The following is a 17,089-nucleotide window of genomic DNA, read 5'->3' on the forward strand; positions in this document are numbered from 1 at the left end:
ATTTGAACATCTAAAATTACATTTGGTATATAAAAATTAGTGAATTATATGTTGATTTTAATTCAGTATTTTCTTTTTAAAATAGCATTCTTTCTTTAATTCTGCAGTCGCTTCTGTTGATTCAACTGAGAAACTCGTTTTACCGTTTTTTCTTAATATCTGATCCCTATTAAAAACTGGGTTATCTCTAATTCCTCAATATGGGCTCCTCAATTTGTGCTGATAAAAGGCCTAAACATGAGCTTTTTTAAAATGTGAAGGGTATCAGAGTACTTTGAGCATTAGAGCTCTTTATTTAACTTCTGGCTTTCTGTGAATTTTTTATCTTAATTTGGGGTCTTGATAAGTTTCAAGAACCTACCTATAATTATTTAAAAAGGATATGTTGAAATTTCATATGATCATTTTTAATCATTGTGTTTTGAGGGATTCATAGTCACCTGTTTCAGTGTTTGCATATTTGAGCAAATCATAGTTCATATAACTAATTAGTATCAGTAAGAAAGATTTTAGGCCAAGGGATCATTTTAGATTTGGGTTTAGGAATGAGAAAAAAGACATAACCTTGGAAGTTGAGGTATAGCATTAAGAGTGGTAAGCCATACATTGAAGGGATTATCTCAAGTGTGTAGTGAAAGTAATGAAATTTGTAGGCACTTGAAAGTTTTGATAACAGAAAATTTTGAGGAAGGCATGAGGAACTCTTACACCATGATGGTGGCTTTATTTCCAGTCCTACAGCTGCACAGATGCCATTGTGAGCCCTCTAATTCTGGGGCCTGTAGTTAGCCTCCGATACCCTTTTTGGGTCCCAACTGAAAGTAGCTGATGAACTGCTGCTTTTCTTCTGAGCAGGAGAGAAATATACCATTTACAGCATTGGTACTGGTGTTTTCTTGTGTTCCCACCAGCTACCCATCTTCCTGCTAAGGAATGTTCCAGCTGTTGCTCCAACTTCTATCAGAGTGCCAGTTGTTGTAGTTCTGGTAAGTGAGTGACTAAAATGAGAGAGAATAACAATAATAAGCTGTTATTGTCATTGAGGAGGTTAAGTCTCTCCTGTCCTATAATCTTAGCAGGAGAGAGTGTGACAGAGATTTTTTAAATGGGAGGCATAGGAGGCTGCTACAATATTGGAATTCCAGTTCATTTTCAGCCAGTGTTCGATTGTGGAGCACAAGGTGTTCACAAGGGATCTGTGTGGACTGAAGCAGTTCTAAGAAAATTCATGGAGAAATTGGAAGTTGTGGTGGTCTTCAGGAGCATAGATCCTCAGGAAATGCTTGTCAGTTGAAGGAGCACAGAAGGAGCATTTGAAGAGGAAGGCATGTCACACCATACGGAGTAGTATGAACAAAGAAAGAAAGGTACAGAGGTGGAAATGAGATCCTGTCTTTAGTGGGTAGTGAGGAGACCATTAAATGGTATGGATAATTTCTGTTTAGAGGTGGGGGATAAATTTGGACTGGTAAATTGGGACCATGTTAAAGAGGGTTTTGAATGCCACGATGGAGAATTTGGATGTAACCTTTTAGATACTAATATACCATTGAAGATGTTTTTGGTTTTTTAACAGTCAAATGATGGGCTAGTACTTAGGATTTCCTATGAGCACGGCTCACCAGATTGGCACATTGTAGCCTTGTGGTAGTCCGCTTTTATTAGTGTCACATTTTCATGCTTTCAGGAACTTTCAGGTCTTATGGGTTAGAAATTTGTTTCCTACCGTAATTACTTTCATATACCAATTAGCGTAGATTAGCAACTAGTACCACTTAATTTCGAGTCCTTTCCTCAACGTAGAGAGGGAGCTGGAAAGAAGAATGTATAATATGGAATAGGTACTCAAACCCTCTTAATGTGGGTAATCATCTGGGTTGGGTAAATGGAGAGAAGTGCATAATATAGTTGTACCTTTATTGTTAAAAGGAAATATTGTCTATAATCATTGTAGTTTATATAATCAGATTGGAGACTGCAAATGGCTTCCTTTCATAAGTTGTTAATTGTTTTTACTGACTGAAAGAACTGTACAGATTATTTTAATATGTATGCTAGGTGTAATTTCTCAGCACATTAAAACAGTATTTAAAATAATCTGTTACTTAATTGTCTAATAGTCTCGATCATTATTAGCACATTTGTCTTGGTGTTTTTTATTCTTGGCAATTTACTTCGGTTCTGATTTCACCTAGTAGGGAAAAAGAATCTAGTCTTTACCCTTTTTTTTTTTTTTAAGATTTTACTTATTTTAGAGGGGGTGGGGGGGCGGGGGGCAGAGGGAGAGGGAGAGAATCTCAAGCAGACTCCTGCTGAGTGCAGAGCCAGACTTGGGGCTTGATCTCAGAACTCTGAGATCATGACCCAAGCTGAAATCAAGAGTCAGATGCTTAACCGACTGAGCCATCCAGGTGCCCCTTACCTTTACCTTTTAAAAATGTGCTCAGATACTCAATTCTTTTTCTTCCTTCAAGAAGGCTACCAGTAGATAAAACCGGAGTCTGGTAGGAAAAACAAGTTAAAAAACAGTCTAATCTAAAAAGATAAATTTTGTTTTTTAGAATAATGACTTAACCACTAGTCTGTATTTTTGTAAAGCTTTTCTGCCTATTGATAATGGAAGGTGGGTCATTCCTATAGTTCTTTTCTTTTTTCAAAGATTTTATTTATTTGAGAGAGAGAAGCAGGCTCCCTGCTGAGCAGGAAGCAGGGCCCCGGGTCCTGGGACAGGTGGGCTCTGTCCCAGGACCTGGAGCTCATGACCCGAGCCAAAGGCAGACGCTTAACCAACTGAGCCACCCAGGTGTCCCCCTGTAGTTCTAATCTGTTAATTCAGTTGTTTAAAGTTTTTTTTTCATTGAAACATAGTTGATAATGTGTTTTTTAAATTGAAGTACAGTTTAATTTTAAAAAATCAACAGACCTCTTTAAATAGTACTGTTAAAATGCTGAAGTGTATATGTGGAAATTTCTCACTTAGGTCAGCAATTCTTTACCCCCATCCTTGGAGCAAATGTGATTCAGAATTCAGGATTTTTTGGATTTTAGAAAGATAATAAGGTTCACATAATTCATGTTAAACACTCCTGTTGAAATTGAACCAGCATCCAGTAGTCAGACACATATTATCATATCTGCTACAAAATATGTGAATATCCACTCCAGATGGGATAAGTGAAGACCATAAATAGCCTGTTGAAGTCAGGTTTTGTTGCCAAATAGGTTACAAAAGAACTTCCCGTTTATAAAGTGCTTATTTTCTGCTTTCTAGATGTCACTTCTGCCTTAATGCTTTTGGTATGTAAATAACTTAAGGATGGTAATATATAATCAATTTTATATCAATCAGCTGCCTTTATTTAAAAGCCAACTCATTGTAGCTCCTCAGTTGTTAAGTATGCACAATTAGAGACTGTGTAGTGAAGTGGTTAAGAGGGCAGACCTTGGATCTTGACTGCCGAAATTCATACCTAGATGAGTATGCTGGGAAAGATAACTTCTGTGCCTCAGTTTCCTCAAACTATTGAAGTGAGGATACTAATGGAGCCTTGAGGATTATTGACTTCATAATGAATGCTCAGAAAATTTTAGATGTTTTGTTATTTGAGGTTTTTCTTAAGTTGTTTTTGCTATGATTTGGTCCAATTGAATTTGCTTTTCTTTTTCTTTCTTGGAATCTAAAGTTGCTTAGGAAGTGTTTCCTTACATTTATGTGAACAAACAAGCAGTTTAATTTTGTATCTCATACGTATAAATAAAATTGTGAAGTAAATTCTTACAGAATTAGTTTGTATTCCTACCCAAAGGTACAAGAAACCAGAGGAACGGAGTCCACTGGTAGCAGCAATGCAGCATTTCTTGCCAGTTCTAAAGGACCGCTTTATCCAGCTTCTTTCTGATCAGTCTGATCAATCTGTCCTCATCCAGAAACAGATTTTCAAGATCTTCTATGCTCTTGTTCAGGTAATTTTTATAAAGCAGTTTTTATATATGTGTCTGTCATTTGCTACATTGAAAGATAACAAAGAATTTCTGTGTCTTAATAATTTCATTTGAAAATCTAGATTAAATGGATGATTTGCTAGTCAAATATAAATTGCCAAAATTATAAGTGCATTAAAAGTCTAACCAAGCACACTTCCCTAAATACACAAACAGTCCCGATAAATCTTTATTATAACTGGTCAGTCTGAAGTTCTCTTAAACCATCTAACACTATTATGCCTTTCACCTTAAGAATTCACAAGTCTGAAAAACAATTACTGAAATAACAGTTTATATCTAGCATGAACCTGATTTGCCAAATATATGTAGATTGTCTCAGTAATTACAAAACCTATTCCTAAGCTTAACACAAAAATACTAATAACTGTGGCTTGACTGGCACACAATAATGGGCTTCATCATTTTTACATATTCTAAATCTTCCTGGGATAAAAGATATCTATTAAAAGGAAATGATTAATGATTTTAAAGTATTGAAATGATTGTGTTTTTTTCTTAGCGGGATGTAATTACTTATATGAAACAGTTTTTGATCAGGATTAAAATTCTAGTTCTTTTTGTGGCATATAGCCATAGAAGGATTCATCTCATCTGTTAGAACCTTCGGTCTTATTCATACCCTTATTTGACTTTAAAATCTCGTTTAAATAGACCTGTGACTTCCACTAAGATTGTAACTGGTTCACCACATTGGTTGGATTTTGCGTGTCTTTGCTAGATCAGTAAAGACAATCTATCATCTCCCAGTCTGAACCAAAGGGCACTTTAATGCTGTTCCATTGACTTCTTACAGAGCTTTTAAAAGTGATTTGGGTATATAATAGCTATACTGTTTTTGTTTGTTTTCTAATTAGTAAGATTATAACTTTTAGATTAAGTTATTTTTGTACATTGTTCTAGGGCATAGGGCAAAATATTTATCTTCCCAACTAATTTTTTGATGCTAGCGTACCCTGATAACAAATATAGCCCGGTCTCACTTATGAAAATAGATATCCTAAAATCCTGAAGAGGATATTGATTTTATGAGCCTATTAAGAGAGGATTTATCCAAGAAATGCAAGAGTGGATCAGTGGTAAGAGATCAGTTTCTGTAATTAACTCTTATATGAAAAAAAAGACCTGTAACGATCTCCAAGGATGCCAGATAAAACATTTGATAAGATTTAATAACCATTCCCACTTTAAAAAACAAAAACAAAAAACAAACTAAGAGTCCTGGAATAGAAATTTTCTTCACTTGGTAACAGACGTTCACTAGAAGTCCACAGAATCACTCTTAAAGTAAAAATAAGATATATGCCCAGTAATTTGGGAATAGGAGAAGGATGTTCATTGTCAGTGCCACACTCCTCCATTGTAGGTAACTGACCAAGTCAGCCAGATAAGAAATTTGCTTGTGTACAAAAATCGGGAAATGTGGATTGAATGAAATACTTTTTGTAGGTTTTGTGAGGAGTTAAAGGAAGTGGGATTTTCTTTTGTAAGGATTTTAAAGTATTGATTCTTGATTTTCATTTAGTATACACTACCGCTGGAGCTGATAAACCAACAGAACCTGACGGAATGGATAGAAATTTTAAAAACTGTTGTGAACAGAGATGTACCTAATGTAAGTCTCTGTGTGTTCTTATTTTACTAAAATATCTAATTATCTTTTGAATTTTAACTGATATTTTCTATAATATTTTTATGTGTTTATATAATTCGTGAGGCAAACTATTCTGAAGAGACCATTTTGTTTACATATTTGTGATATTAATAAAAAATTGTGCAGGGTTTTTAGGTACTTATATCTATCTCTTTATCCTAATGCTTCTGTTTCTTCTCAGTATGTATGTATGTATTTATTTATTAAGATTTTACTTATTTGAGAGAGAGAGAACGCACATGAGCGGGGGAGTGGAGGAAGCAGGCTCCCCAGTGAGCAAGGAGCCTATCGCAGGCCTGAGATCATGACCTGAGCCGAAGGCAGACATTCAACCAACTGAGCCACCCAGGGACCCCTTTATTTAAATTTTTGTTTAATTTTAAGATTTTATTTATTTATTTGAGAGAGAGAGGGAGCAGGGAGGACAGGGAGTTCCCTGCTGAGCAGGGATCCCAACGTGGGGCTTGATCCCAGGACCTCGGGACCATGACCTGAGCTAAAGGCAGATGCTCAACGAACTGAGCCACCCAAGTGCCCCTAAAAAAAAAATTTTTTTTTAAGTTTTATATATTTAAGTCATCTCTACACCTAACGTGGGGCTCAAATTCATGATCCCAATATCAAGAGTCATGCTTTTCTAACTGAGCCAGCCAGGCACACCCCATCTTATTGTCTTAGTTTTTAAATAATAGTTTGTAACATATATCACCTCACATAGTTACAAAATTCTTCTCTTATGATGAGAAGGTTTTTAAAAGATTTATTTATTTAATTTAGAGAAAGAGAAAAGGTGTGAATGGGTGAGCAGGGGGAGGACCAGAGTGGGGGAGAGAGAGAATTCTCAAGCAGGCTGCCCGCTGAGCATGGAGGCCCACGCAGGGCTCCATCTCAGGACCCTGGGATCATAACCTGAGCTGAAGGCAGCCGCTTAACTGACTGAGCCACCCAGGTGTCCCTGAACTTATTTTAAATAGAGACATAGACGGGTTATATAATTTATCCCAAAAGTTTTATTAGTGGCATAAGTGAGACCGACCTCCTGTTTTGTGGTTTATTGCTTAAATTTCTATTTAAAAAGAAAAACTGTAGGGGCTTCTGGGTGGCTCAGTTGGTTGAGTGTCTGACTCTTGATCTCAGCTCAGTTCTTGATCTCACAGGGTTGTGAATTCGAGGGCAGTGTTGGGCTCTGCACTGGGTGTGGAGCCTACTTTAAAAAATGAAAACAAAAACAGTGTAGAAGAAATGAATAGAACATTTCTTCCACTCTGTAAGAAACTAGTTTGGTGTATAGTTTTCTGGACACATTTAATAGGTACAAAATAAAATTTTAAAAGTTTTCATTTATACACTCTGTACTTTTTGTGTATAATTCATAAACACACGTATTATAAATAGTCTAGTGAGTTATCCATTATATGTATACATGTAATCATCACTTAGAATATTTGCTGGTGGCTAGTTTTAGTCATTCCTGTCATCACCATTCTCATTTCTAGCACCATAGATTAGTTTTGCCTGTTCTCGAACTTATATATAAAAGTAATTTTTTGTATTTACCTTCTTTTGCATGATCTATTTATGAGATATACTCATGTTGTGTTGTAGTAGTTCCTTTTCATTACCAAGTAATATTTTATTGTGCGGATATACTACAGTTTACATTCACAAGGTGATGGACAGCGGGGTGATTTCAGGATTTTAGTAGTACAAATAAAGCTGCTATGAATGTTACACAAACCTTTTTGTGATCACATATTTTCATTTTTCTTGAGTAAATTACCAAAGAGTGGAATTGGGTTATAGGGTAGGTATATGTTTAACTTTATCGGTAACTTCTAAAGTGATTTTCAAAGTGGTTGTACCATTGCTTTCACTTTTAGTTTAGTTTGGGGTTCCTCCAAAGTCTCACTTTCTCATTGTAAATTAAAAATATGTCGGGATGTTGTAGGTCAGTATGTAAGGATCCAGTCCATTCTTCTAGTGGTCGTATAGTAGTCTTTTATAGATGTTCTGTAATTAAGCATCTGCTTATTAGTGAATGTGTTTAGGTTCTTGGTAGTTTTTCACTATTGTTTTTAAATGAATGTCTTCATCTGTTTATCCTTTTGTGTTAATACTAATGTTTCTGAAACCAGATTTCTGAAATGGTGTTTCTCATGCCCTTTTGATTTGAGCTATACCAGTTTTTATTAAACTACATTCCATGGCCTTGACTTTACATTATTTGGATTTTGACTAAAGTGTTTGTGTTTGAGCTTGCTCTATAAGAATTTTAAAAAGCATATCCTTTGTAGCCAAGTAGTGAAGCAGGTTAAAGTGTTTTTATTACAAAAGGCCAACATTCATGTTTTTTGTGAGTTTCTACTCACCTCATGCTGTTCCTCTTAGATTGTATCATCTTTTACTATCATTAAATAAATCTCTCTTTAAAGGAAACACTTCAGGTTGAAGAAGATGACAGACCAGAGTTACCGTGGTGGAAATGTAAGAAGTGGGCTTTACATATCTTAGCAAGGCTTTTTGAAAGGTAAGCTTCTCTCAGTATATGATGATTTAAGTTTATTTTTTCAAGCCCTTAGTTTTATAAGTACCAATATATAAAGCATTATTAAAAAACAGTGGGCATTTTAATGTTCTTTTAGATATGGAAGCCCTGGCAATGTGTCCAAGGAGTATAATGAATTTGCTGAAGTATTTCTGAAGGCGTTTGCTGTTGGTGTCCAGCAAGTAAGTCTAAGAATTTTTCTAATTTGAAAGATGACATCATTATTAGGTTAATTTCTGTCTTGCTTTTTTTCTGGTTTATTGGTACCCAAAGATTGCATGTAGCAGTCTTTAACATTTTGAACCCTTGTAGCAGTTCTCATTTTTTGGTCTTAGGTCTTCCTTATTCCCTTAAGTTTTTGAGAACCTCAGCAAGCTTCCATTTATGTGAATTATACCTATGATACTTATCATATTAGAAATTAAAATTTAAGAATATTATTTCATTTAAAAATAATAACAAGCCTAATATATAGTAACACAGAATATGTGTTTTTTTTTAAATAACTGTTTCCCAAAATGAAAAGTTTTTAACAAAAGGAAATGGCATTGTTAAACATTTTTACTAAATTTTTAATGTATGGCTTAATAAAAGGCAGTTACATACTCATCTACCTATGTATTTAGTCTGTTTTAATTTATTTTGGTGGACATAAATACAGACAGTGTGGCCTCAGATAAGTTGGAAAAGGAAAGACTTCTAATAGACTTTTCACAAAATTATGGAAATTCTTTTAATATCACATCAGAATGTGATAATGATTGTTGTCTTTTTTGTTTTTTAAGTAAACTCTACACCCATTGTGGGGCTCAAACTCATGACCCCAAGATCAAGTCATATGCTCTACCAACTGAGCCACTCAATAGTGGTAGTTTCTTAAAGGTTAATTCCGTGTAGAGTTTGTTACCAACAAGCATTTTACATTCTGTTACATTAACACCCGTTGATCTGTACTGCACTTTGAATAGATCATTTATCCGTACGTGATTGTGTAACAGCCGGTCATTTGGAAAATGAGTTAATGAAGATTTTCCAAATGTTAATACATTTCATTATGCAATTTTATTTTATTTTATTTTTTAATGGGTTTAGTTTAGAGAGAGAGCGAGAGAGAGCATGCATGAGCAGGGGGAGGAGCAGAGGGAGAGGGAGGAAAGAAGCAGACTACCTGCTGAGCGCTGAGCTTACCCTGGGGCTCGATCTCATGACCCTGAGATCATGACCTGAGTGGAAAACAAGAGTTGGAGGCCTTTAACTGACTGAGCCACCCAGGTGCCCCTCATTATGCAATTTTAAAAAAGAAGTCACATTTGCTAATATTACCACTGATGTCATCAGAAATATCATTAAATATTGGAAAGCTAATTAAGTGGATCTAAGTCTTTGCAGCTAAGATTTTGAGAATTCTAATTTTTGTTTGAAAGCTCATATTTTAACACCAGTAACATACTGTTGGTTATTTTCCTTGAAGTGACAGGCTCATTTTATTCATTTCTGAGGAAAAATGTGCCATACACACAAGTCAAAATAGCCATAATTTGTCTGTCAGTTTTTCTTTCAAGCGTATGATAGCATTTGATGGGGAAAGCTACTATTTCAGGTTTTCTTCCAACCATTGTACTTTGGTGTGTAGAAGAAGTGCTACATGTATACTCCCCATTTAATAATATTTCTATTTCTGATTCATTAAGAGTGTTCTTAAGGAAAATTTTGCAGTTAATGTGGCTGTAAAGAATATGATGACTGCTGGTACACTTTGGTGCCACTCCTTGCTTGATTCATGTCAGGCACCAGAAGTTTTACCACCATTGCTTTTATACCATCGATGCAGATGTTAACACAGTAAAAAGGGCAAACAGTGTCTTAGCCTTATTATGAAAATAGTTTTGACCTCACAGACCCTTCAGGAGGTCTGTGGGCCAAATCCTGACAATCGCTGTTCTGAAATACATAGAATTAGAGCTCGTGGCAGACATTAAATTGGTAAATGGTTTGGGTAAGATTTTTCTGGGAGGTAAATAACAATGCAGGGCTATCTCAAAAAATTGTGGCATGTTCAGTAAGTAACCTGTGGTTTTCTTTTTATACCTAATCAGAAACTAGTCCTTTGACATAGTATTAATTCAGTTTTTTTTATTTGAATACTTTGGGAATAAATATGGTTCTCTAATACATAATTTTCAAAATTACTTTCTTTTTAAAAGAATATGGTTGTTATTTTAGGATGATGATCTGGGTATTAAGATACGTGTCAAATGTTTTTGCTGACTTATAAAATGGTTAAAATTTCTATTTAACTTTTGGGTTTTGATCAAATATTTTTTTCAAAGGTTTTACTGAAGGTATTATATCAGTACAAGGAGAAACAATATATGGCTCCTCGAGTCTTACAACAGACATTAAATTATATTAATCAAGGAGTTTCTCATGCCCTCACCTGGAAGAATCTGAAGCCTCATATACAAGTAATAATTTTCTATCTGAAATGTTTTTCTGGAAAATATAATGGAAATAACATTAATTATCATAAAAGTTGAAAAAATGCATATTTTGTTGACTTGTGTTACTTAGTCTAGTGCTGTTGTTCTGATAGTATAGTAAGAAAATGAGAAAATACCTTGATGTAAACTTAATGAAAGGTATTTTGTGAATATTCAGATTACCTTTTAATCTAAAACTATTAAAATTTGCCTTTAAATTCTTAGTGCTAGCTTATGATTGTAATATTTTAGTCCTGTAATTTGGAATAAACCAAGGACTATTTCACCAGATTAGTTTTGAGGGTAATTAGCTTATGTACTATTTCGATGAGTAATTTATTTGCTTTATTTGGAACTGTAGGATTTGATGGACTAAAATTTCATAATGTATTTTCTCAGAATACTTATTTGCTACCTATATACACATATGTCTTATTTTATAATTATTTGTTGCACAAAGGCTAGTAGTATGTACCTTAATAGTTGATCTGAGAATCATTACTGAAGTTTGATATTAAGCTTTAAAGTACGTATTATTGGGTTGCTTTTGTTTTAGCACTTAACCGGAATTGAAGGTTTAAATTTGAAGACTGGCTTAAGGTTACTTTCTTAACTTTTAAATTGCAGGGCATTATCCAAGATGTTATTTTTCCATTGATGTGCTATACAGATGCTGATGAAGAACTTTGGCAAGAAGACCCTTATGAATATATACGCATGAAGTTTGGTAAATTTTCACTTTCATAGAAACAAAATATGTTAGTAGCTAAGTTTTTATATAGTATATATAGGGGTGTCTTAAGGCCTCACTTTTGGTGCTGAAAAATCTTTGTTGTTTTAATGTAATTTATCCTTTTTTTTTTTTTTAGACATTTGGGGTCTATTCATTAGGCATTTGATAATAATCTTCATTTTTAGTGGACACAACTAGTAGTGTTATTAAGTTAAAATTACTGGAGATATGGTTTTGGCACATGCTAAAACTTAGAAATTCAAGATTACACCTTAACACTAAGTGTCAGAACTATACTTCTGGATCCCATGTCAGTCATCATGTGTGGGACTGAGAAGTATATTGGAAGCTGGAGTCACATGGAGTCTCTGCATTGAACTAAAGGATTGTAATTTGACTGACTATTAGTCCTTCTTCCTACCAAAATCTTTTGTATTTGTAGTAGATTGTACTTTTGTGACCATATTGTGAAAATTCTCACAGTAGTTGTGTTTTGTATGAAAGAAAATAATCATTAAGAGAAATTAATGGATTAAAATTTAATTTGTGCTGAAAAGACATGAAATTAGACTATTGCAGAATTATATAGGAGTCTGGGTTCCTTTTTATACCTTGAATGAACATTTAGCAAAATTTTAAGGTCTTTACTTTTTACAGAGTGTCATTTGTAAATTACATGAAAATGTTTGTTGAAGAAAGTGAAATTACTGGTTTTTGTATTAATTTTAAATTTATTCTCTAGATGTGTTTGAAGATTTCATTTCCCCTACCACTGCTGCCCAGACACTTTTGTTTACAGCTTGTAGCAAGAGGAAAGAGGTAGGTTATTTAACATAGAGAACTTTTGCTTTAATATTTAAAATTTGCTCAGATATACACTCAGCTTTTAATGTTAGCCATGTAAGTCATTTTGTCTTTTTGTTGCTGTTAAGGATTGTTCGGAAATCCAATAAAGTGGTAACTTTTCTTTTTTAATCTAGGTACTGCAAAAGACAATGGGATTTTGCTACCAGATTCTTACAGAACCAAATGCTGATCCTCGAAAAAAAGATGGAGCCCTGCATATGATTGGTTCTTTAGCTGAAATACTTCTGAAGGTATTTCTTCTTCTGTGTGCAAGTAGTGGTTTAATAACAGTTTTATTGAGATACAGTTGACATACCATACTGTGTACCCCTTGAAGTGAGTAACTCAGTGGTTTTTAATATAGTCACAGAGTTGTGCAGCCATCAACCCCAAAAGGAACTCTATTAGCAGTTACTTTCCATTCTCTTCCAAACTTCTCAGCCCTAGGCTACCCCTAATCTACTTTCTGTCTTTATGAATTTATCCATTTTGGACATTTCATGTAAAGAGAATGCTATATAACATGTGCTTCTTAAGGAATGGCTTTTTTCACTTAGCATAATATTTTCAAAGTTCATCCATGTTGTGGCACATGTCAGTACTTCATTTCTTTTTGGTGCCAAATAATGTTCCATTGTATTGATAATACTACATTTTATTTATGCATTCATCAGTTGGTGTACACTTGCATTGTTTCCATTTTTTGGCTATTATGAATACTGAAGCTATGATTGTTTATGTACACATCTTTGTCTGGACATAATATTTTCATTTCCCTTGGATAACATACCTAGGAGTCAAATTGCTGTCATATTTTGAGAAACTGCCAGACTGTTTTCCAAAGTGGCTATGTCGTTTTATATTTTTACCAGCAATGTGTGAGGCTTCCAGTTTCTATGTCCTCACCAACAATTATTACCTTTTTATTGTAGCCATCCTAGTTGGTGTCAGATAGTACCTCATTGTGGCTTTGATTTACATTTCCCTGGTGACTAATGTTACAGAGAAGCTTTTTTTTTTTTTATGTGCATATTGGCTACTGTATATTTCTTTGGAGAAATGTATATTCAAATCCTTTGTTTTTTAGCTGGGCTATTTGTCCTTTCATTGTTGAATCGTTAAGAGTTTTTGTTAAGAGTATTTGTATCTTCTGAATGTTAGACCTTTTTCATATATATGATTTGAGGTATTTTGGGGGTTATCGTTTGACTTTCTTGATGTCCTTTTAAGTACAAGTTTTGATAAGATTCTGAAATTATGTCCAGTTTATATTTTCTTTTGCTGCTTTTGCTTAACGTACTTCTTTTGCATAAGTTATTTTCATGTCAGATAATTGTAAAATAGTGGTTTTTTCCTTCAAAAAATTTATCTTTAAGGAAATTTATAAACATGAATCAATCTATTCATAGCCTAGGAACATCATGCTTTTGTGACATAAATTTCTAGTAATGACCCTGGATAAGATTTATTGTTAGGAACCTCAACTTAATTGTGCACATTATGTCTGACTTGATAAATAAGATCTGAAATTTATTTTGCTTAAAAATTAATAAATGGTAACAAAGTGTAAGTAAATATTTAGTCACAGAATCATCCAACTCCCAGGAACCTTGTTCCATATCACCATTAATCTGTAGGTATATTTTGTTTATATTTTAGTTTTTTTATATCTGTCCACCCATCCTTTTGTTAGTTTATAAGTTAAAGATAGTGATTCTTTGTTATATGGCAGGCGGGAATCTTTAGTGAGTTCTCTTGGCAAGTTCAGATTTTTCTGTTTTAACTCCTTATTTTTAAGTAATTCTGGACTTACAGAAAAATTGCAAAAATAGTTTCTGTTACTCTTCATCCACCTTCCCCTAATGTTAGCATCTTAGATAGCCATACTGCAATTCAAAAACCAAGAAATTAATATTGATAGCATACTTTTCACTAATCTTACAGACCCCTTTCACATTGTGCAAGATTTCCCACTAATGTCCTTTTTTATGGTCCATGATCCAGTCCAGGATCCCACATTGCATTTAGTTCACATGTCTCAGTCTTCAGTTTTTCAAGCATTTATTTTTAATGTTGATACAACATGCAGTTCCAAAAACTCTTCTTAAAAGCTTGTTACCACTTAGAAAAGACCCTACTTTAAGATTCATGAGAATATTTTTGTTCCTTAACCATGGCATTTTAAAAATTTTTAAGTTTTTAAAAATTTTTTTAAAGATTTCATTTATTAATTTGAGAGGGAGTGAGAGTGCATGAGCAAAGGTGGGGGGCAAGGGAGAGAAGGAGAACCAAACTCCCCGCTGAGCAGGGAGCCCAACACAGGCACGATCCCCAGACCCTGAGATTATGACTTGATCTGAGCTGAGATCAAAAGTCGGACACTTAACCCACCGAGCCACCAGGCGCCTCTGAGATTATGACTTGAGCCGAAGGCAGTCTCTTAATCGACTGAGCCACCCAGGTGCCCCAAGAATATCTTTTTAGATAACCAGATTATTACCTTGTAAGCAGGGTCTTTTCTCAATCTGTGTTGTATTCATTTAGAACCTTTCCAGTGAGGCTTTTTTCATTATAATAGTTTTTTTTTTGTTATAATAGTTTTATAAGGTAAGGAATAAAATTAACCACCCTCCCATTACTCAGACATGATTGCCGTAAGATTTGGTGTAAATACTTTCTAAGAAAATGAGGTAAAAAGTTAAAAGATATTCAGTGTTTTTTGATGGTGAAGTTTGAGAATGAGAAAATTGGATAGTGGATCCTGAGGTACAAAGAATCAGAATAAATGTATGTTTTGGTAATAGTCATTTTTAACATTAGTGTATTTATTTGGCATTTGAGATGATTATATTTGGAATTCTCTCAAGAATAATTGTTGTTTATATTTACAGAAAAAGATCTACAAAGATCAGATGGAATACATGTTGCAGAATCACGTATTCCCTCTTTTCAGCAGTGAACTAGGCTATATGAGAGCGAGGGTATGTTTTAAACCTGTATTCAATTATACATTTATGTTTTGTAATGAATGACTGCTTATGTGGACTTCTGTGTGGAACCTTTTTAATGCTCACCTTAGTAAAAGCCTTATTTCATTTTAGACTTCTGTTTCATGTAAATATTTAAGTGGCTGCTGTAATGTGTGCATAGTTTTCATCTGTGTCTCATAGCAGTGTCTGTCTGTGTTTTGCATTCAGATCTTGCTATTCACACAAACATCATGCAGCCAAAGAGTAAGTTGGGATCATAGTACTGGTCTAGTGTTGTCTCTGGACATATCTACCACTGGCCAGCCTCCAAATTCCCACACACAGAACTTTGGAGTAGAGATACTGTAGCTTGGGGCATTTTAATGTAGGATATCTGTAGTAACTCACTGCATCTTTTAATAAAAGGCTTGCTGGGTCCTTCACTATTTTTGTGAAGTAAAGTTCAAAAGTGACCAGAACCTGCAAACGGCCTTAGAGCTGACGCGAAGATGTCTGATTGATGATAGGGAAATGCCTGTGAAAGTGGAAGCTGCCATTGCACTTCAAGTGTTGATCAGCAATCAAGAAAAAGGTAAAGGATTTATATCTCTAAACTAGTGCAGTGTTTTTACAAATAATTGTACAAGGCATAATCCTAGAAAGTTGACACATTGTCTTCCCCTTTATGGGAAAGTATCAATTTTTTATTGTTTGATGTATGTTATATCAGGTTTTAGGAGGTTTTGGCCAAATTTTTTTTCTCTTTTTCTCTTACAGCTAAAGAATATATTACACCATTCATCAGACCTGTAATGCAGGCTCTTCTTCATATAATAAGAGAAACAGAAAATGATGATCTTACCAATGTAATTCAAAAAATGATCTGTGAATATAGTGAAGAAGTTACTCCTATTGCGGTAGAAATGACACAGCATTTGGTACGTTACTTGAACCAATCATTTATTCATTACTTAAAGCTTCTAACAAGTATTTTCATAGGGCTTCCTGTATATCAGGTACTGTTCTATGCCTTATATATATATTTGGTTCATATATCTAGCTCATTTAATTCTCACACAATCCTATATGAAGAATATTCATATACTGAGAGCAAATGTGAGCTATGAAAAGGTTAAGTAACCTGCCCAAGCTAGAATGGATGGAGCTGGGGATTCACACCTGAAATATATGCCTCCACAACACACATTCTTAACTACTATCTACGTTGATCATGACTGCTTTGTTTGTGTGATTTTCTGGGACTACTTTGGACAACCAACTTAAAGATGAAGTAGGGGGAAAAAAGATGAAATAGAGGTAATAGTTATTAATAGGGATTTTTTTCAAAAAATTTCTAAGTTGTTTTTTTTTTAAGATTTTATTTATTTATTTGACAGAGAGGGAGGGCACAAGCAGGGGGAACAGAGGGCAGAGGGAGAAGTCGGCTTCCTCTGAATGGAGAGCCTGATGCAGGGGCTTGATCCCAGGACCCTGAGAACATGACCTGAGCTGAAGGCAGACGTTTAACCAACTGAGGTACCCAGGTGCCCTCAAAGATTTTATTTTTTTAAGCAATCTGTACACCCAATGTGGAACTTGAACTTACAACCCTGAGATCAAGAGTTACATGATGACTGAGCCAGCCAGATGCCCTAAATAGTTTTTTTAAAGAGAGAGCAGAGCGCAGGAGAGGGAGAGAGAATCTTTTTTTTTTTTCCAGATTGATTGATTGATTGATTTGCGAGAACACAAAAAAGGGGGGAGGGACAGAGGGAGAAGAAGACCCACTGAGCAGGGAGTGGGATTCAGGGCTTCATTCCAGGACCCCGGGATCATGACCTGAGCCAAAGGCAGAGGCTT

The 17,089-nt window shown here is 34.7% G+C and overlaps 1 protein-coding gene and 1 non-coding gene across 2 annotated transcripts in view; both read left to right on the forward strand.

Annotated features, from left to right (window-relative positions):
- The window catches only part of IPO7 (importin 7), a 51,231-nt gene that overhangs the window by 20,672 nt on the left and 13,470 nt on the right, over nucleotides 1-17,089 (forward strand). Inside the window, exons 5-15 of the mRNA XM_008683794.2 lie at nucleotides 3,807-3,963; nucleotides 5,528-5,617; nucleotides 8,089-8,183; nucleotides 8,299-8,383; nucleotides 10,532-10,666; nucleotides 11,309-11,408; nucleotides 12,157-12,233; nucleotides 12,395-12,511; nucleotides 15,152-15,241; nucleotides 15,656-15,821; nucleotides 16,007-16,167. Coding sequence (XP_008682016.2) covers nucleotides 3,807-3,963; nucleotides 5,528-5,617; nucleotides 8,089-8,183; nucleotides 8,299-8,383; nucleotides 10,532-10,666; nucleotides 11,309-11,408; nucleotides 12,157-12,233; nucleotides 12,395-12,511; nucleotides 15,152-15,241; nucleotides 15,656-15,821; nucleotides 16,007-16,167 — 1,273 coding nt within the window. The remainder of the gene's footprint in view (nucleotides 1-3,806; nucleotides 3,964-5,527; nucleotides 5,618-8,088; nucleotides 8,184-8,298; nucleotides 8,384-10,531; nucleotides 10,667-11,308; nucleotides 11,409-12,156; nucleotides 12,234-12,394; nucleotides 12,512-15,151; nucleotides 15,242-15,655; nucleotides 15,822-16,006; nucleotides 16,168-17,089) is intronic.
- Nucleotides 15,393-15,574, forward strand: LOC121103006. Its single transcript, XR_005835152.1, has one exon. It is a non-coding gene; the product is annotated as a small nucleolar RNA SNORA23 (small nucleolar RNA).

Source organism: Ursus maritimus, unplaced genomic scaffold, assembly GCF_017311325.1.
Source record: "Ursus maritimus isolate PB19 unplaced genomic scaffold, ASM1731132v1 scaffold_16, whole genome shotgun sequence".
In the NCBI taxonomy this organism is placed as follows: Eukaryota; Metazoa; Chordata; class Mammalia; order Carnivora; family Ursidae; genus Ursus; species Ursus maritimus.